General features: G+C 42.4%; 1 protein-coding gene across 7 annotated transcripts in view; it reads right to left on the bottom strand.

The window, feature by feature from the left end:
• nalcn (sodium leak channel, non-selective) overlaps positions 1–21844 on the bottom strand; it is a 294913-nt gene that overhangs the window by 136963 nt on the left and 136106 nt on the right. For all 7 annotated transcript variants that reach the window (XM_071341958.1, XM_071341956.1, XM_071341957.1 and 4 more), the window contains one exon: positions 18548–18715. In XM_071341958.1, coding sequence (XP_071198059.1) covers positions 18548–18715 — 168 coding nt within the window. The remainder of the gene's footprint in view (positions 1–18547; positions 18716–21844) is intronic.

Raw genomic sequence — 21844 nt, 5'->3', positions numbered from 1 at the left:
CTGTCTTGGTGTGTTTGGACCATGATAGTTTTTTGGTGATGTGGACACCAAGGAACTTGAAGCTCTCAACTTGCTCCACTACAGCACCATCGATGAGAATGGGGGCGTGCTCGGCCGGCTTTTCCTGTAGTCCACAATCATCTCCTTGGTCTTAATCACATTGAGGGAGAGGTTGTTATCATGGCACCACACTGACAGGTCTCTGACCTCCTCCCTATAGGCTGTCTCATCGTTGCCGGTGATCAGGATTACCACTGTTTCGTCGTCGGCAAACTTAATGATGGTGTTGGAGTCATGCTTGGCCATGCAGTCATGGGTGAACAAAGAGTACAGGAGGGGACTGAACACACACCCCTGAGTGGCCCCCATGTTGAGGATCAGTATGGCAGATGTGTTGTTGCCTACCCTTACAACCTGGGGGTGGCCGGTCAGGAAGTCCAGGATCCAGTTGCAGAGGAAGGTGTTTAGACCCAGGGTCCTTAGCTTAGTGATGAGCTTTGAGGGCACATTGGTATTGAGCTATAGTCAATGAATAGCATTCTCACGTAGATGTTTATTTTGTCTAGGTGGGAAAGGGCATTGGGGAGTACAATAGAGATTGCTTCCGCTGTGGATCTGTTGGAGCGGTATGCAAATTGGAGTGGGTCTAGGGTTTCTGGGAAAATGGTGTTGACGTGAGATCAGCTTGATCTCCCCCTTTAACCATTTCATGCGTTGAGTTTTAAATATCTCTAATGGTCGCCCCAGTGTGAGTTAAGAATGTTCTCTCCATTCCAGAATGTGATTGTTACACAATAGTACATTTAATCCGCGCTGCCTTCAAACCAAAGCACGCAGCCTGTTTTTATTTATAGTCTGTTTTCAACTTGTCAATTTCAAATTATTTTCTAACAAGTTTTTTATTTTCTAATAACAGTTTGAATTGAGGTGTGTTCCACCTCATTCATTCACATAAAAGTAGTCATTTTTTCATTTGCGGATCAATTTATTTTTTTGACATTGTTGACCCGGACAAAATTCCCCAAACACTTCCCAATTGTTTGTGCAGTTCAAGTCTGCATACATTTGCTCATCTCCCGTCCTGCACACACGAGTTCACATTCCTCGTATGCTGCCTGCATCGCAATCATAGTTGTTTTCGTTACCAGTAATAACTTTAGAAATGTGTGCGTTTCTATCAAAGTAAGTGCCTTAGTACGTTATAATAGTTTCAGCATGTCGTGTTACCGTTATGGTGTTTATGGTGTTATAGTCAATGCTTAGGTAGCTAGCTACATTCTTCTATTAGCTCTGGAAAACAATGCTATTTGCGTCAGAGAAGTATTAGCATGTGTTGTATTTTGAAGCTGGCCTTATAAGTGGCGCAGCTGTCAAAGGCACAGTGTCTCAGTGCTAGAGGCGTCACTACAGACACCAGGCTCAAATCCAGACTGCGTTTCAATCAAAGTAAGTGCCTTATTATGTTATAATAGTTTCTGTATGTCGTGCTATACCGTTTCTACTGTAGCTCACTGTGTGTATGGAGCATAATATAATTGTGTATATTCCTTATAAATGAGGACTCGCGAGGTAACGTTAATCAATTCATAACCTTTATGGTGTCATAGCTTATGTAGCTAGCTACATTCTTCTAAAATATCCTCTTGTACCACTTGGTCGTTTTCTGAGTGCATTCCACAAAGCTGTTTATCATGTCCGCCTTATCCACTGCCCCCATTTTGAGGTCATGTCAAGCACGCAGTCTGGTTTGACTTTTCTCTCTCCCGTCAGGTGGCCCACCTTCCCTGTGGCCGACATGGTTGCTGTATGGACAGTGGAGAGGACATGGACGTCTCGTTTGTCATGCCACTTTACTGCCAGCTGTTGACATTTCTTATTTTGTTTAAGGGGTCATTTAGGACGGCAGTAGCATTGTTGATGAAATGCAGTCATCGCAGCAGAACTAGGAAGCGGTTTTGGGAAAAGAGGGTGGCAAAGAAGGGAGTTGCAAACATAGGATCTGTGCTCCAGTATTCTCTTATGGAGTTATTTACTATCCCCATGAGGACTGTCACCAGGAAGGTATACATTTCACTAATTGTGATTGTCCCCCTCACTCCTGGCTCTCTCTTCTCCTGTAGCTCCAAGGCATAGTGATTGGTCTCTACTACGTCTCCCAACAGCTCCTCTGTCAGAAACAACTTGAAGCACTCTGCCTCAGATGGAAATGGTAAGTGGCATTGCACTCCAGACTGGGACTCATCAACGCAAACAGCAGGGCCAGGAGGGGTGAAATGGCTGGCAGCCTTCCAGCTACCACAGAACTCCTGTACTTCATCCACTATCGGTCTGCCTCCATCACCACCAGCATCTTCAAAGGGAACTGGGACTTTGTCAGTGGTCAAGGGGTCATCAGACTCAGGGTTCTCAATGGCTGGGGGGAAGCTCCTCACTGTCACTGTCAGAATCTGATTCCTTACTTTCAGACTCATTGTCAGATTTTTTTTTAATATCTAGAAATTCCGAGTTTGTGAGTTGTCTCCTTTTAGAAAGACATTGCTAATGCTACAGCTTAGCTCACTAGCTACAAACATAAACAACAATAAATGGCTCAGAGTAGGAGTGAGAGGTTACGTAATTGACTGCCGGCACGCGCCATTTGTACAAATAAATCACTATCAGAAAATGTTTTGTTTGGTAATTATTTATATATTTACTGTTTAATTCACGTTTTCAAGTAACGGTGATAAATCATGCATTCCGATTCTTGCATAGATTGTAATGGGCACATATTATGTGTGTAAAATACTTTTTTGAAGGTTGTACTGATAATGACGAGCTAAGCTAATTCCAGCTATGTGTGGAGCCATGTTTGTTGACATACAATGCATTCTGGGCTTCACGTAATCGTCTTTTGGACCAAAGATGCTATAACAAAACGAGGTGAGTAAGGGTTCACTCCTTTTTTGAGAAATTCAGGAAGTGAATGGTGGGATGTGAACCATGGTAGATGAAACACCCCCTTCAACATGCATACTATAAACAGACCAAACTCATCTTGTCTTCTCTTATTATCTTTGGTTTCAGTGAGGGAAAAAAGCATGGCTGAGCGCTGAAACTAATCATCGACGGATTTCTAGAAAGTGTTTTACTCAATTATTTTGATCAATGGTGAGCTCACATGGGATGTGATTAATTATAAACAGTAATTGCTATTAGCTAATTCATATTGTAGTTTGTCAGCCGAGAGTTCGAAAATATGACCGCTTGTGTTGCGTCAATCTTTCCTCAGTTGGCACTAGGAGATATCTAGCCTACATTTTTCCGGTTAGGATGATTGTGTTATGCTATAGATACTTCTGTGAATATCTGAACATTGCATCTAAAAATAAACTGCTCACATTCTGGATATAACTTGGCAAGGACTTTGTTTGTGAAAACACTTTCTGAAGAAAGTGTGGCCAGCTCAAACGCTGATTGTTGCGTCATTCGAAACTGACCATTCAAATAAGCGTTCTAATCACACGGGTCTGATCATATGCTTCAGAGACCACGGTAGAATGATCACACCCATGTGATGGTACGTGTGAAAGGGTTAAACTCAGTTTTTCACAATTCCTGACATTTAATCCTCGCAAAAAATCCCTGTTTTAGGTCAGTTAGGATCATCACTTCATTTTAAGAATGTGAAATGTCAGAATAATAGTTGAGAGAAAGATTTATTTCAGCTTTTATTTCTTTCATCACATCCCCAGTGGGTCAAAAGCTTACATACACTCAATTTGTATTTGGTTGCATTGCCTTTAAATTGTTTAACTTGGGTCAAACGTTTCAGGTAGCCTTCTACAAGCTTCCCACAATAAGTTGGGTGAATTTTGTCCCATTCCTCCTGACAGAGCTGGTGTAACTGAGTCAGGTTTGTAGGCCTCCTTGCTCAGACACACTTTTTCAGTTCTGCCCACAAATGTTCCAAGGGCTTTGTGATGGCCACTCCAATACCTTGACTTTGTTGTGCTTAAGCCATTTTGCCAAACTTTGGAAGTATGCTTGGGGTCATTGTCCATTTGGAAGACCCATTTGCGACCAAGCTTTAACTTCCTCACTGATGTCTTGAGATGTTGCTTCAATATATTCACATAATTTTCCTGCTCCATGATGCCATCTATTTTGTGAAATGCACCAGTCCCTCCTGCAGCAAAGCACCCCCACAACATGATGCTTCCAACCCTGTGCTTCAAGGTTGGGATGGTGTTCTTCGGCTTGAAAGCCTAAGAACAATGGTCATATTGGCCAAACAGTTCTATTTTTGTTTCATCAGACCAGACGACATTTCTCCAAAAAGTACGATCTTTGTCCCCATGTGCAGTTGCAAAACGTAGTCTGGCTTTTTTATGGCGGTTTTGGAGCAGTGACTTCTTCCTTGCTGAGAGGCCAGTCAGGTTATGTTGATATAGGACTTGTTTTACTGTGGATATGGATATTTTTGTACCTATTTCTTCCAGCATCTTCACAAGGTCTTTTCCTGCTGTTCTGGGATTGATTTGCACTTTTCGCACCACAGTATGTTCATCTCTAGGAGACAGAACATGTCTCCATCCTGAGCGGTAAGACGGCTGCGTGGTCCCATCATGTTTATAATTACATACTATTGTTTTTACAGATAAACGTGGTACCTTCAGGCGTTTGGAAATTGCTCCCAAGGATGAACCAGACTTGTGGAGGTCTACACATTTCTTGGCTGATTTATTTAGATTTTCCTATGATGTCAAGCAAAGAGGCACTGGGTTTGAAGGTAGGCCTTGAAATACATCCACAGGTACACCACCAATTGAGTCAAATTATGTCAATTAGCCTCACAGAAGCATCTAAAGCCATGACATAATTTTCTGGAATTTTCCAGGCTTTTTAAAGGCACAGTCAACTTAGTGTATGTAAACTTCTGACACACTGGAATTATGATACAGTGAATTATAAGTGAAATAATCTGTCTGTAAACAATTGTTGGAAAAATTACTTGTGTCATGCCCAAATTAGATGTCCTAACCGACTTGCCAAAACTATAGTTTGTTGACAATACATTTGTGGAGTGGTTGAAAAATGAGTTTGAATGACTGCAACCTAAGTGCATGTAAACTTCCGACTTCAACTGTACATGGTTAAAGCATACCACCATAGTCCCTGTGCCCAAGAAAGCAAAGGTAACCTGCCTAAATGACTACCGCCCCGTAGTATTCATGCCTGTAGCCATGAAGTGCTTTGAAAGGTTGGTCATGGCTCACATCAACACCATCATCCTGGAAACTCGAGACCCACTCCATTTCACATACCGCCCCAACAGATCCACAGATGACGCAATCTCAATCGCACTCCGCACTGCCCTTTCCCACCTGGACAAAATGAAACCCTATGTGAGAGTGATGTTCATTGACTACAGCTCAGTGTTCAACAATATTGTGCCCATAAAGCTCATCACTAAGCTAAGGACCCTGGAACTAAACACCTCCCTCTGCAACTAGATCCTGGACTTCCTGACGGGTTGCCCGCAGGTGGTAAGGGTAGGCAATAACACATGTCATGCTGATCCTCAACACAGGGGCCCCTCAGGGATGCGTGCTTAGTCCTCTCCTGTACTCCATGTTCACCCACGACTGCATGGCCAAGCACGACTCCAACAACATTAAGTTTGCTGACGACATTAACGGTGGTAGGCCTGATCACCAACAGTGATGAGACAGCCTACAGGGAGGAGATCGGAGACCTGGCAGTGTGGTGGCAGGACAACAACTAGTCCCTCAACGTGAGAAAGACAAAGGATATGATTGTGGACTACATGAAAAGGAGGGCGGGACACGGCCCCATTCACCTTGACGGGGCTGTAGTGGAGTGGGTCGAGAGTTTTAAGATCCTTGGTGTCCACATCACCAACAAACTATCATGGTCCAAACACACCAAGAAAGTCATAAAGAGGGCACTACAACACCTTTTCCCCCTCAGGAGACTGAAAAGATTTCCTCAAAACGTTCTACAGCTACACCATCGAGAGCATCCTGACCGGTTGCATCCGACCGTAAGGCGCTTCAGAGGGTAGTGCGTATGGCCCAGTACATCACTGGGGCCAAGCTTCCTGACATCCAGGACCTACAGTGAGGGAAAAAAGTATTTGATCCCCTGCTGATTTTGTACGTTTGCCCACTGACAAAGAAATTATCAGTCTATAATTTTAATGGTAGGTTTATTTGAACAGTGAGAGACAGAATAACAACAAAAATATCCAGAAAAACGCATGTCAAAAATGTTATAAATTGATTTGCATTTTAATGAGGGAAATAAGTATTTGACCCCTTCTCAATCAAAAAGATTTCTGGCTCCCAGGTGTCTTTCATACAGGTAAGGAACGGAGATTAGGAGCACACTCTTAAAGGGAGTGCTCCTAATCTCAGTTTCTTACCTGTATAAAAGATACCTGTCCACAGAAGCACTCAATCAATCAGATTCCAAACTCTCCACCATGGCCAAGACCAAAGAGCTCTCCAAGGATGTCAGGGACAAGATTGTAGACCTACACAAGGCTGGAATGGGCTACAAGACCATCGCCAGGCAGCTTGGTGAGAAGGTGACAACAGTTTCTGTGATTATTCGCAAATGGAAGAAACACAAAAGAACTGTCAATCTCCCTCAGCCTGGGGCTCTATGCAAGATCTCACCTCGTGGAGTGGCAATGATCATGAGAACGGTGAGGAATCAGCCCAGAACTACACAGGAGGATCTTGTCAATGATCTCAAGGCAGCTGGGACCATAGTCATCAAGAAAACAATTGGTAACAGACTATGCCGTGAAGGACTGAAATCCTGCAGTGCCCGCAAGGTCCCCCTGCTCAAGAAAGCACATATACATGCCCGTCTGAAGTTTGCCAATGAACATCTGAATGATTCAGAGGACAACTGGGTGAACGTGTTGTGGTCAGATGAGACCAAAATTGAGTTCTTTGGCATCAACCCAACTTGCCGTGTTTGGAGGAGGAGGAATGCTGCCTATGACCCCAAGAAACCATCCCCACCGTCAAACATGGAGGTGGAAACATTATGCTTTGGGGGTGTTTTCCTGCTAAAGGGACAGGACAACTTCACCGCATCAAAGGGACGATGGACGGGGCCATGTACCGTCAAATCTTGGGTGAAAACCTCCTTCCCTCAGCCAGGGTATTGAAAATGGGTCGTGGATGGGTATTCCAGCATGACAATGACCCAAAACACACGGCCAAGGCAACAAAGGAGTGGCTCAAGAAGAAGCACATTAAGGTCCTGGAGTGGCCTAGCCAGTCTCCAGACCTTAATCCCATAGAAAATCTGTGGAGGGAGCTGAAGGTTCGAGTTGCCAAACGTCAGCCTCAAAACCTTAATGACTTGAAGAAGATCTGCAAAGAGGAGTGGGACAAAATCCCTCCTGAGATGTGTGCAAACCTGGTGGCCAACTACAAGAAACGTCTGACCTCTGTGATTGCCAACAAGGGTTTTGCCACCAAGTACTAAGTCATGTTTTCCAGAGGGGTCAAATACTTATTTCCCTCATTAAAATGCAAATCAATTCATAACATTTTTGACATGCGTTTTTCTGGATTTTTTTGTTGATATTCTGTCTCTCACTGTTCAAATAAACCTACCATTAAAATTATAGACTGATCATTTCTTTGTCAGTGGGCAAACGTACAAAATCAGCAGGGGATCAAATACTTTTTTCCCTCACTGTATATACTAGGCGGTGTCAGAGGAAGGCCCACTTTTTTTCCCAAAGACTCCAGTCACCCAAGTCATAGACTGTTCTCTCTGCTACCGCACGGCAAGCAGTACCAGAACGCCAAGTCTAGATCCAAAATGCTCCTACTCACTGTTTATTATCTATTTATAGTCACTTTACCCCTACCTACAGGAACAAAATAACTTGACGAACATGTACCCCCGCACATTGACTCTGTACCTGTACCCCCAGTATATAGCCTCATTATTGTTATTTTATTGTGTAACTTTTTTTTGTTTGTTTTGTAAATATTTTCTTAACTATATTTTCTTAAACTGCATTGTTGTTTAAAAGCCCTTAAGTAAGCATTTCACGGTAAGGTCTACAACTGTTGTATTTGGCGCAATTGACAAATAAAATCTGATTTGATTTGACCTAGAGTAATCCAGCTATGTCTCTGCAAGACATATAATATTGCAGCTTTTCAAGACTCTGATAGGAGACTCTCGAACAAAACTCATCCATCTTGTTCTCAAGTGACTGGACATTTGGCAATAGAACGGAGGGGAGTGCTGGCCGATATTCTCTTCGGCTCAATCTCACCAGGATGCCGGCACGTTTTGGTAGCCCATTAAACAAAGGACTGGGGTCTGGTATGAACAAGGGAACAGCAAAGTTGGAGTTGAAGTCAGATTTAAAGTCGAAATCAAGGTTAGTAACTGTCTATCTTATGTACAGAAGTTACTGGCAGTCATACAGTGGCAAGAAAAAGTATGTGAACTCTTTGGAATTATCTGGATTTCTGCATAAATTGGTCATCAAATTTGATCTGATCTTCATCTAAGTCACAACAATAGACAAACAGAACAGTGTGCTTAAACTAATAACACACAAATTATTGTATTTTTCTTGTCTATATTGAATACATCATTTAAACATTCACAGTCTAGGTTGGAAAAGTATGTGCACCCCAAGGCTAAAGACTTCTCCAAAAGCTAATTGGAGTCAGGAGTCAGCTAACCTAGAGTCCAATCAATGAGAAGAGATTGGCGACGTTGTTTAGAGCTGCCTTGCCCTATAAAAACACTCACAAAATTTGAGTTTGCTATTCACAAGAAGCATTGCCTGATATGAACCATGAATCAAAAAAAAAGATATCAGAAGACCTAAGATTAAAAATTGTTGACTTGCATAAAGCTGTAAAGGGTTACAAAAGTATCTCTAAAAGCCTTGATGTTCATCAGTCTACAGTAAGACACATTGTCTATAAATGGAGAAAGTTCAGCACTGTTGTTACTCTCCCTAGGAGTGGCCGTCCTGCAAAGATGACTGCAAGAACACAGCGCAGAATCCTCAATGAGGTTAAGAAGAATCCTAGAGTGTCAGCTAAAGATTTACAGAAATCTCTGGAACATGTTAACATCTCTGTTGACTAACCATGCTAACATCTCTGTTGACTAAACAAGAATGGTGTTCATGGGAGGACACCACAGAAGAAGCCACTGTTGTCCAAAAAAACATTGCTGCACGTCTGGAGTTTGCAAAAGTGCACCTGGATGTTCCACAGCGCTACTGGGAAAATATTCTGTGGATAGATGAAACTACAGTTGAGTTGTTTGGAAGGATCACACAACACTATGTGTGGAGAAAAAAAGGCACAGCACACCAACATCAAAACCTCATCCCAACTGTAAACTATTGTGGAGGGAGCATCATAGTTTGGGGCAGCTTTGCTGCCTCAGGGCCTGGACAGCTTGCTATCATCAACGGAAAAAATGAATTCCCAAGTTTATCAAGACATTTTGCAGGAGAATGTTTGGCTATCTGTCTGCCAATTGAAGCTCAACAGAAGTTGGGTGATGCAACAGGACAACGACCCCCAAAAAAGTAAATCAACAACAGAATGGCTTCAACAGAAGAAAATACGCCTTCTGGAGTGGCCCAGTCAGAGTCCTGACCTCAACCAGATTGAGATGCTGTGGCATGACCTCAATAGAGCAGTTCACACCAGACATCCCAAGAATATTGCTGAACTGAAACAGTTTTGTAAAGAGGAATGGTCCAAAATTCATCCTGGCCGTTGTGCAGGTCTGATCCGCAACTACAGAAAACATTTGGTTGAGGTTATTGCTGCCAAAGGAGGGTCAACCAGCTATTAAATCCAGGGGTTCACATACTTGTTCCACCCTGCACTGTGAATGTTTACATGGTGTGTTCAATAAAGACATGAAAACGTATAATTGTTTGTGTGTTATTAGTTTAAGCAGACTGTGTTTGTCTATTGCTGTGAATTAGATGAAGATCAGAAATCCAGGTATTTCCAAAGGGCTCACATACATTTTCTTGAAACTGTATGTGATAATAGTATGAACGTTCTGTATACATTTTTTTTTTTTTTTTAGATAAACACAAAACAAGTAATTAAATAGCAAAAACGGGTTGGAACTCGTAAGATGGCGATGACAGAGAAGGGTGACATCTTTTTCAGAGGTCATTACTGACTCTGGACATGCCATCCTTTTCCTTCTCCTCTTTTTTATTTTCCCCTCCCCCTTTTCTTTGTGTAAAAATGTTCCGCCATGAAAATATTTATGCAGATTTGTATCTTAACTCCTTGTATGTTTTGCTCATGTAAGTCAAGAGACATTATATACATGCAAGAAACATTATGATTTGTTGTGGTATTGTGAAGAAATACTTGACAATTTAAATAACTTATTTGAGTTATGAAATCAGTGTATTGTTAGTTATTTTGGATATTTTTTTAACATTACACCTTCTCTTGAAATTAAAGTGGCATTTAGAGTTTTACTACAAGATACGAATTACAACAATGTTTTTTTTTCAAATTATGTATTTTAGTAAAACAAACATTAAGTAAATAGCCCACTTTATCTTGAAAAATAAATTAAAGGTTACATTGAAGAAATAAAAAGCTTAGTCTTAAGTACTATATCTTTCTGATTTTACAGAAGTTTAGGTTTAATAATCCTTAATATTTGGACCAGAATGAGGCTCTATCTCCAGCACCTATTGTTCCTGCAGGGAGGACTCACCGTCTTCATCGACTTTTATAATTTATCTGCATATAATCGCTAAAAAGCCTAACAGTTTGCAAATTAGGGAGCCAAATGAGTGTCTCGCTTACCGATGTGATTTGGTAGGTTACAGTACACTGACCAGTCACTTACTTTAGTGTCACTGTCTGGGAAGTCCTGACATGGGTTACAAATCATAGGAGAATCCAAACAAGATCTTTGGTTTACTTGTCTCAGTGCGATACTATGGACATATAACTACGTTGTATGATTTATGAATGGTAAAAGGATATAGGTTATCGACTTTATTCAGTCAGTTCGACACCTATCAATTGGTCAACACTGATCGTCAATCAAAGCACAGCAAATAGCCTATGCACCGTAACTCCGTGGCTGGCTATAGGAAACACGTGGAAGAAAAAAAATGAAATTGTCAGAAAGCAATAATTAGGATAAGTGGATTTCAACTCAACGTTACCACTTACATTACATGGAATGTGTAGATTCTCTCACAGAGACGAAGGAGCATTATGCTCTCTGTGTAAAGAAATTCAACTGCAACCGACCAGAGCGCACACACATTTGTATTATTTATATTACCTTTATTTAACCAGGTAGGCTAGTTGAGAACAAGTTCTCATTTACAACTGTGACCTGGCCAAGATAAAGCAAAGCAGTTCGACACATACAACAACACATAGTTACATATGGAATAAACAAACATACAGTCAATAAAACAGTAGAAAAAGTATATATACAGTGTGTGCAAATGAGGTAGGATGCGGGAGGTAAGGCAATAAATAGGCCATGGTGGCGAAGTAATTACAATATAGCAATTAAACACTGGATTGGTAGATGTGCAGAAGATGAATGTGCAAGTAGAGATACTGGGGTGCAAAGGAGCAAGATAAATAAATACAGTATGGGAATGAGGTAGTTGGATGGGCTATTTACAGATGGGCTATGAACAGGTGCAGTGATCTGTGAGCTGCTCTGACAGCTGGTGCTTAAAGCTAGTGAGGGAGATATGAGTCTCCAGCTTCAGTGATTTTTGCAGTTCGTTCCAGTCATTGGCACCAGTGAACTGGAAAGAAAGGCGGCCAAAGGAAGAATTTGCTTTGGGGGTGACCAGTGAGATTTACCTGCTGGAGCGCGTGCTACGGGTGGGTGCTGCTATGGTGACCAGTGAGCTGAGATAAGGCAGGGCTTTACCTAGCAGAGACTTGGAGATGACCGGGAGCCAGTGGGTTTGGCGACAAGTATGAAGCGAGGGCCAGCCAACGAGAGCGTACAGGTCGCAGTGGTGGGTAGTATATGGGGCTTTGGTGACAAAACGGATGGCACTGTGATAGACTACATCCAATTTGTTGAGTGTTGGAGGCTATTTTGTAAATGACATCGCCGAAGTCGAGGATCGGTAGGATGGTCAGTTTTGAGAGGGTATGTTGGCAGCATGAGTGAAGGATGCTTTGTTGCGAAATCGGAAGCCGATTCTAGATTTAATTTTGGATTGGAGATGCTTAATGTGAGTCTGGAAGGAGAGTTTACAGTCTAACCAGACACCTAGGTATTTGGAGTTGTCCACATATTCTAAGTCAGAACCGTCCAGAGTAGTGATGCTGGACGGGCGGGCAGGTGCAGGCAGCGATCGGTTGAAGAGCAAGCATTTAGTTTTAATTGCATTGGAGCTCGTCTGGAGGTTAGTTAACACAGTGTCCAAAGAAGGGCCAGAGGTATACAGAATGGTGTCATCTGCATAGAGGTGGATCAGAGAATCACCAGAAGCAAGAGCGACATCAGTGATGTATACAGAGAAGAGAGTCGGCCCAAGAATTGAACCCTGTGGCACCCCCCATAGAGACTGCCAGAGTTCCGGACAACAGGCCCTCCGATTTGACACACTGAACTCTATCGGAGAAGTAGTTGGTGAACCAGGCGAGGCAAACATTTGAGAAACCAAGGCTGTTGAGTCTACCGATAAGAATGTGGTGTTTGACAGAGTCGAAAGCCTTGGCCAGGTCGATGAATACGGCTGCGCAGTAAAGTCTATTATCGATGGCGGTTATGATATCGTTTAGGACCTTGAGCATGGCTGAGGTGCACCCATGACCAGCTCTGAAACCAGATTGCATAGCGGAGAAGGTACGGTGCGATTCGAAACGGTGGGTAATCTGTTTGTTAACTTGGTTTTCAAAGAACTTAAAAAGGCAGGGCAGTATAGATATAGGTCTGAAGCAAGTTGGATCTAGAGTCTCTCCCCCTTTGAAGAGGGGGATGACCGCGGCAGCTTTCCAATCTTTGGGAATCTCAGACGATACGAAAGAGAGGTTGAACAGGCTAGTAATAGGGGTTGCAACAATTTCGGCAGATCATTTTAGAAAGAAAGGGTCCAGATTGTATCTCCCGGCTGATTTGTAGGGTTCCAGATTTTGCAGCTCTTTCAGAACATCAGCTGACTGGATTTGGGTGAAGGAGAAATGGGGGAGGCTTGGGCGAGCTGCTGTGGGGGGTGCAGGGCTGTTGATCAGGGTAGGGGTAGCCAGGTGATCAATTATAGTGGATTTATTGGTGGTGACAGTGTTTCCTAGCCTCAGTGCAGTGGGAAGCTGGGAGGAGGTGCTCTTGTTCTCCATGGACTTTACAGTGTCCCAGAACATTTTTGAGTTTGTGCTCATGCAAATGTGCTCATGCAAATGCAAATGTCTGCTTGATAAAGCTAGCCTTAGCTTTCCTAACTGCCTGTGTATATTGGTTACTAACTTCCCTGAAAAGTTGCATATCACGGGGTCTATTCGATGCTAATGCAGAATGCCACAGGATGTTTTTGTGCTGGTCAAGGGCAGTCAGGTCTGGAGAGAACCAAGGGCTATATCTGTTCCTGGTTCTACATTTTTTGAATGGGGCATGCTTATTTAAGATGGTGAGGAAGGCACTTTTAAAGAATAACCAGGCATCCTCTACTGACGGGATGAGGTCAATATCCTTCCAGGATACCCGGGCCAGGTCGATTAGAAAGGCCTGCTCGCTGAAGTGTTTTAGGGAGCGTTTGACAGCGATGAGGGGTGGTCGTTTGACCGCAGACCCATTACGGATGCAGGCAATGCGGAAGTGATCGCTGAGATCTTGGTTGAAAACAGCATAGGTGTTTTGGAGGGCAAGTTGGTTAGGATGATATCTATGAGGGTGCCTGTGTTTACGGATTTGGGGTTGTACATGGTGGGTTGATTGATAATTTCTGTGAGATTGAGGGCTTCATGCTTAGATTGCAGGAGAGCCGGGGTGTTAAGCACGTCCCAGTTTAGGTCACTTAGCAGCACGAGCTCTGAAGATAGATGGTGTCCAGGGTACAGCAGGGGGCAGAGGGTGGTCTATAGCAAGCGGCAACGGTGAGAGACTTGTTTCTGGAACGGAGGATATTTAAAAGTAGAAGCTCGAATTGTTTGGGTACAGACCTGGATAATAAGACAGAACACTGCAGGCTATCTCCGCAGTAGATTGAAACTCCTCCCCCTTTGGCAGTTCTATCTTGTCGGAAAATGTTATAGTTAGGGATGGAAATTTCAGGGTTTTTGGTGGTTTTCCTAAGCCAGGATTCAGACACGGCTAGGGCATCCGGGTTGGCAGAGTGTGCTAAAGCAGTGAATAAAACATACTTAGGGAGGAGGCTTCTAATGTTAACATGCATGAAACCAAGGCTTTTACATTTACAGAAGTCAACAAATGAGAGCACCTGGGGAGTAGGCGTGGAGCTAGGCACTGCAGGGCCTGGATTAACCTCTACATCACCAGAGGAACAGAGGAGGAGTAAGATACAGGTATGGCTAAAAGCTATCAGAACTGGTTGTCTAGTACGTCGGCAACAGAGATTAAAAGGAGCAGGTTTCTGGGCGCGATAGAATAGAATCAAGGCATAATGTACAGACAAAGGTATGGTAGGATGTGAATACATTGGAGGTAAACCTAGGACTTGAGTAATGATGAGAGAGATATTGTTGCATATTGAGCAGGGCTAGAGGCTCTACAGTGAAATAAGACAATACTCACTAACCAGGACAGTAATGGACAAGGCATATTGATATTAGGGAGAGGCATGCGTAGACGAGTGATCATAGGGGTCCAGTGAGTGGTTGGGCTGGCTGAAGACATGGCGATTCAGCTAGCAGGCCGGGGCTAGGAAGCTAGCAGAAGGGCCTTAGAGGGATGTCGCAAGAGAGGAACGTCTGTTATAGCCTCCGCGTGCAGTGACATCGATATACCAGTCATGATGGAAAACAAGTCACACAGGTAGGGCGAGGTGGGACAGACAGCAGACTGTCAAACCAGAAGTTTTTCCATGTCATCGCTTGCTTTGTGACTGACAAGTGCCTGTCCTATCAATAGATTGCTAGAATATGCATGTTGTTCATTCTTGCTGGAGAGGGCTCAACTGACTTTTCTGACAATAATATTTACATTTTTATTTGAAAAGTTTTGAAATGGAAAAAGTAGCTGGCTGTTACCGGCTGTTTAGCAGATGGCCAGCACTTAGGGAAAAATACTGGAGGAGGCATAATCATTCCTGTGATTAAACAGTGTGTGTGTGTGTGTATGTCCAAGGCATGTGACATTTTGACCAGAGCGGATGACAATCAGCTCAGTCTGACCTTTCAAAGTGAAATGCCCCATCGTAAAAAAAATAAGGAATACACTGAAAAAATGCCTCTCTCTTTGGGCTAATTCCTCACAGAAGATTCAATAAGATCCTGAAAGAAAAAAACCTGTTTGTCCCATATCATTTTGGTTTGGTAAGCCTGCAGCTTTTTCCTAAATCTTCATATAGGCATCTGGGTAAACCGCATTCTCTTCTTCAATAAGGAGTTCGCTAAAATACCTTTTGGCCTCCAAAGCAATGGACTCTCTATGGACGTTCATAATACAATACAGTCTAATTTAGCAGACACTGGGACAATGAACCCATAGTATTGATAATGTGTTGTCCTAACGGGACTTAAAACTATTACCTTTGTGTTGAGAAATCTACAAAAATACTGAGTATATAATGTGAAATTTGAGCCCATAAAATTGCCAGCCCTTTGGGACTTGAACCTACAACCTTGGTGTTTCCAGCACCTTCGGCTTTTAACCTACAACATTGGTGTTGCCAGCAACTTATGGGACTTGAACATACAACCTTGATGTTGCCAGAGCCTTATATGACTTGAACATTGGTGTTTCCAGCACATTGTTGGACTTCAACCTACAATATTGGTGCTGCCAGCACCTTTTTGGACTTGAACCTATACCATTGGTGTGACCAGCACCTTGTGGGACTTAAAATTGTCACCTTGATGTTAGAATCATACAGCGACCCTCTTGTCTCTCCTGTTGTGAGTATGGCAGAATGACTCCCTCACAGCTTCTTGTTCTTAATGAGGCTTGTCAAAATGAGCCGACCTGATCCTGCCTGATTCTCTCAACAGATGCTACCAAAACACACACACACGTACAAACACGCACGCAGGCATGAACGCACGCACACACAAGCATGCATGCACACACACATGAATGCACACACACACAAACATAGATGCAGACACACATACATACACAGACAAGCATACGCATAAACACACGTAAGTATCCACAGTTGCAAAAACACAGACACACACGCAGGCCACCCGGAAGCCACCAAGGCAACTGCCAGCACACATTATTACCCACATTTAGTGAACGATTAGGACTGGGGAAAGGGCAGCAGGTGCTGCCTGCTTGCTGTTCTCTGCCTCGTCTCCTCTTACTGCATGTGCATAGTCTCTCGCTCACACACACACCACAGTGAAGGCGAAAAAAGTAGGGCCAGTTTAATCATGGGTTAGTGTGAACGATAGATTTCCACTATTCTGGCGTGAGGCCTATGTTTAAAAATCGAGTGGCATCCTGTATGGTAGTCCTGACTAACTCAACATCAGTCCAAACATTCAACTCATCATATACAAATTGATAGCATTAACATTTGTCAGAATGTGTTATAATGCTTGGATCAGTGATTGAATGAACGTGTGATGATGTTCGTCAACGCATGGTCTAGTGGTGCGTGGTTCAGCTGTTTGTTCCGCCACACCCGCAATTGCTAATAACCCATCCACACCCAACCCGACTACATGTGATAAAGTGAAAAGCTGAGGCCCGCACCCAACCCTAACCCGCAAATATAGAAGATGTGCTTTAGGCTACAGAATTATTTTGGGACAGGGGGTGTAGAATTTTGTTTTGCCTGATTTAGATATGTTTATGCTTATAAGGTCTAACATTTTGGTAGGCTATTTGTTAGTCAACTTGTCTATAATTAGATTTATGCAGCTTCTCTTTTGTCATTATACGTTGCGCTAGAAGACTAAATAATCCCTTAATCTCCATAATAATGTAATAGATCGATAGAATGCTTCAATCTAGTTGACACCTGTAAAGTTCTCTGTGTCATCTTTCGCAGAGAAAATATGTTTAGGGACCGGGGAGAAAACACAATAAAGCAAAAAAAAAGGCAAACATTTTCGGTGCAAAATATCTAAACGACATGAGTTTGATCGGTTGTAAGGAAAAAGCTTTGAAAACGACCCAACGTGTTTCTGATAAGATTTCAGTTTGGCTTCGATGCATTTTTTTATGTGGTTGAAAAAAACGATCAGCTTTTATGATGAAGACAGCACCTGTACAGATCGTATTGAACGGAGCATTGGGTTCTCTCAAGATGCAGAAAGAAAGAAATCATATTTCTCCACAAGTCCAAATTTTCTCTACATTTGGTGTCTAATTTTTCTGCAAGAAATGCTTAATTCTACAGGAGTTATTATTAAGGCTATTGCCCTATTCGCACCGGACCCATATTACTAGAGAACATTGGTCATGTATTTATTACCCCAGAATACCCTAGTTCTTTTTTCTTGCTCATACCGTGAGCAACAGCTATAAAACTCAGACATTTCTCTCAAAACACAGGGATGTCGATTCACACGGGACTAGTACTATCAGAGGACTTTGGATTTTGCCCAAAAACTGTAGGTTATTCTGATTAGTCGTCCAGATTTCAGGTTCCATTTAACCCATCTAAACAACAGTTCCCTTGACGTGCCATAGGCCTATTTGAAGTCCCGTCTTGTGACCGTGGAATTTGTATAGGGCCTCACAATCACCGGCACTGCTATTATCCTCTATTATTTTACCACTTCACCAAATATTTTCCAAATATTACTTTTCTGTCCCTCCCTTCTCTTTATTTTCAACTCTCCTTTCGTAGCTTTTGTCTTATTGAATTAAACTTCGCCAATGTCCTTTTTACCCCCATGGATTGACGTACATTTTTTCTTCCCGTTTGGCGATTGGCTGTGTAGGCAATTTGGCACACGTACAGTTAAGCCCTAAAGTTTAGACTTATGCACTAATACCAAATAGCCTAAAATAATGAAAGAAAAACCACAATGTTGACTATAGAAATTGCACAATAGTTATACATTTATGGATTTGTTGAAGTATCGTTTCTCTTTATTCAACCTGCCCTTCAGCCACACAATATGTAATGACCCTAAACCCACTCGCCCCGCAGATATAACTGCAGGGACTGCGAATTATGAGTCAACCCACGCATCACTAGCGTGGTCACAAAAAATAAATAAGAAATCGGCATCACCAGTCATTTTTACGAGCAAAGCAGGCCCATTAATCAATCAATCACAATTGTGTGGGATTGTGTGTATGTGCTTGCATTGTGTGTGTGCATGCATGCAGTGTGTGTGAATGTGGATGTGCGTGTATTCATTACCTGGAAGTAGGTGAACTGGGAGTGGTAGAGGTCAGGGTAGATGTGCAGGGTGGTCCCCACCACCAGCAGCAACTCAAACTTGTGTAGAGAGGAGATGATGTAGCCCGTGAAGCCTAGGCACCAGACCTTAAGCATAGCCTCCAGGTCAAACAGCACTGTAAAGGCAACCTACGAACAGATAGACAGAGATCCCGGGTCACAGTTGGTATTTTATTAACGTGACCCACCGGGGTTCAAACCCAGGTCTCCTGCCCATCGCAAGACTGTGTTAGCCAGCTGAGATAAGGACTAGGCTTGAGGCGCCAACTCAAGTCTTCAGGTGTCAGTCAAGGTTATTCATCACATGCGTGTGTGCGCCCTTAAAAAACAAAAACATGTCAAATGTGCAGTTTCACATGTGAAATAGTCGTTTTCACATGTCGAGCTTAAAACTTCACGTGAAACCATATCTTCACATGCAAAAAATTTCACGTTAAACACCACATCTCACATGTGAATGGTAGTTTCTCATGTGAAAATATCACGTTCACATGTGGAATTGCAAGTTCACATGTCAAAATCAATCACGTGAAAATCAATTTGTAAAAAAAAATAAATCTACCTGTGAAAATATCACTTCACTTCACTATGCTATGAACAATCATACGTGAACAACGAATTTGCAGTTTCACATAAGAAAATTCCACATTTACATGTTAGTCATTTAGCAGACGCTCTTATCCAGAGCGACTTACTGGAGAAATGATGGTTAAGTGCCTTGCTCAAGGGCACACCGGCAGATTTTTACACCTAGTCGGCTTGGGATTCGAACCAGCAACATTTTGGTCGCTGACCCAACACTCTTAACCGCTAGGCAAACTTCTACATGTGGAATTGCAAGTTCACATGAGGTGGTGAAATTGTGTTATTCTCCTCACATGTGAAAAGGTGGTGGTAAAATGACTAATTCTATAATGCACTCTATAAAAAGTAACAGCCTACCTGAGTATAATAATTCAAGTGCGTAATTTAAAAAAAATTTGTATATCTGAGCAATACTCTGAGTGTTAGTGCTGCAGTTGCACGCTTCTCTTCTTCATACGTTGGCCAGTGACCGTCGGAAGAACCCCCCCAGTGAAAAGAACAGAGAAGCTAGCAGTTAACAAGTAAACATGAACTAAAGTTACCTTTTTGCAATTGTTGTGCACATTTTAAAAAATCGCATTGTCTGAAAGCTTTCAAAATACACTGAAAACATAAAAAAATACACAATCTATACAGCTAAAAACAATGCTATGTCAAAACAAGTTGACTTTGAGGTGAAAGAAAGTGTGTTTTACCTGATTTTCCTAACCGTTACTTTGGGAAAAATGAAGACGTCAATATTGCTGTGATGCTTTTTGTATAAAAAAAAATCTTAAATTACAGCTCAATTTGAGCAAATTATGAATTTGCTATTAATTGTGATTAATCACAGCAAATCCTGCGATAAAGTCAATTACATTTTGGAATCATTTGACAGCCGTAGTCGACATTAAAATGTGAAAATGTACATTTGAAAGTGTAGTGGACATGAGCCAGTTATGGTTACTCATGGTCATGTGATGAAGTAGTACTGCCTGCGACTTCAAAATGAGTGTTGGCCTTCTTGGTCATATGGCACGACACATCATTTACCCAAGTTTAGTCAAAATTAGGCCAGAGGTCTGAGATATCGTGTGGGTGAGCTAGACTCATATCCCTGAGCACGTGAGACAAATTTAATCTGAATCGTTAGAGCCACCGTGTGGTCGATATGAATGCTCTTGCATTTGTTGAGTCTTGACAGTGTTTTGTTATAATACGAATATCCTTGACTAATTTATATGCATTTATGTGCCAGATCACACCCACGTGAATGTTTATTGGTCAATATTGTTGTTTTAGGTACTAATCTGAAAAATATTGCGATAAGAGACATAAGATCCATAGATACCAAATATCAAGTTCCATGCAGATAAGTCATTTGTTGCAAGAAGATTCTTTTCCATAATGGTGGAAAATCCATCATGGCGGACCTAATGGGTCCCTGAGGCAAATTAGTTCCTTGTGAGGACAGGGACCTATGTACCAAATTTCATGACTTTACGTCAAACGGGTTGAGGGTCGTGACCTTTCAAAGTCTGCATTTTCAATCTCTTGTCATAGCGTCCCCATCTGGCCAATCAGTGTAATTATGTAAATGCCGGATCTCTATGGCAAGATGCATCATTCACCCACGTTTTGTCAAAATTGGGTCAGTGCTTGTCTGAGATATCGCATGTGACTAATGTACGAACGAACGAACGCACTAACGGACGAACGAACGCACTAACGGACGGAGACAGATCAACAGTCTCCTTCCCGATATCATGGTGGGGGACAATAAGCTTGTGAGGGAATGAGAAGAAAGGAGAGAAAATAAAAAATAAATAGATTGTAAGGAGAACAAGAGATAACGTCATTGCATTCATTCCATAGGGAAGAAAAGGGAGTGGCCAGAAGGGGGAAAATAGCTGGAAAAACCAAAACCTGCATTTAGCTAGAAAACCAAAACAAGTATTTCCTATTTTTTTTCCCTTCACCTAGCCCTGACTGAGTGGAAAAACTGTGATCAATGGATGGATGATAAAAAGAGAGGGAGCCAAGGGAGAGAATCTTGTGTGTGGTTTCTCCCATCTCTTATCTTTCCCATTCAGCTGTGTGAGAGAGAGTGGACCGGGAGGGAGGTAAAGAGGGAGACACGCCTCTCCTTCATTGTTCACGCTCTGCCACCTGCATACTGATGGAATCGACAGAGCCGGGCAGATTGAGAGTGGGTCTGTGTGTGTGTGTGTGAAAACACTCCATGTTGGCGAGTCCAAATCAACTGTTTCCGTTTACAATCCGATAGTAGCACCAACATTATAATTGTACTAAAAATAACTATAAAATCATAGATTTTCTCCCAGGTACAAGTGTGATTCAATCGAAGGTACGTTTTTCATTTTATGTTTGTGTGGTAGTGAATATGAGGCCCAATCCTCAATCAATCCATCAAATGTAATTATAAATCCCTTTTTACATCAGCAGTTGTCAAAGTGCTTACAGAAACCCAGCCTAAAACCCCAAAGCGCAAGCAATGCAGATGTAGAAGCACTGTAGCTAGGGAAAACTCTGTAGAAAGGGAGGAACATAGGAAGAAACCTCGAGAGGAACCAGGCACTGAGGGGTGGCTAATCCTCTTCTGGCTGTGCCGGACGGGAGATTATAAGAGTACATGGCCAATAACCTTTTGAAGCGTACGTTCGAAATATTAAT

This window comes from Salvelinus alpinus, chromosome 14 (assembly GCF_045679555.1).
Source record: "Salvelinus alpinus chromosome 14, SLU_Salpinus.1, whole genome shotgun sequence".
Lineage (NCBI taxonomy): Eukaryota > Metazoa > Chordata > Actinopteri > Salmoniformes > Salmonidae > Salvelinus > Salvelinus alpinus.
The sequence above is the reverse complement of the archived record's forward strand: the minus strand, read 5'-3'. Positions and strand labels throughout refer to the sequence as shown.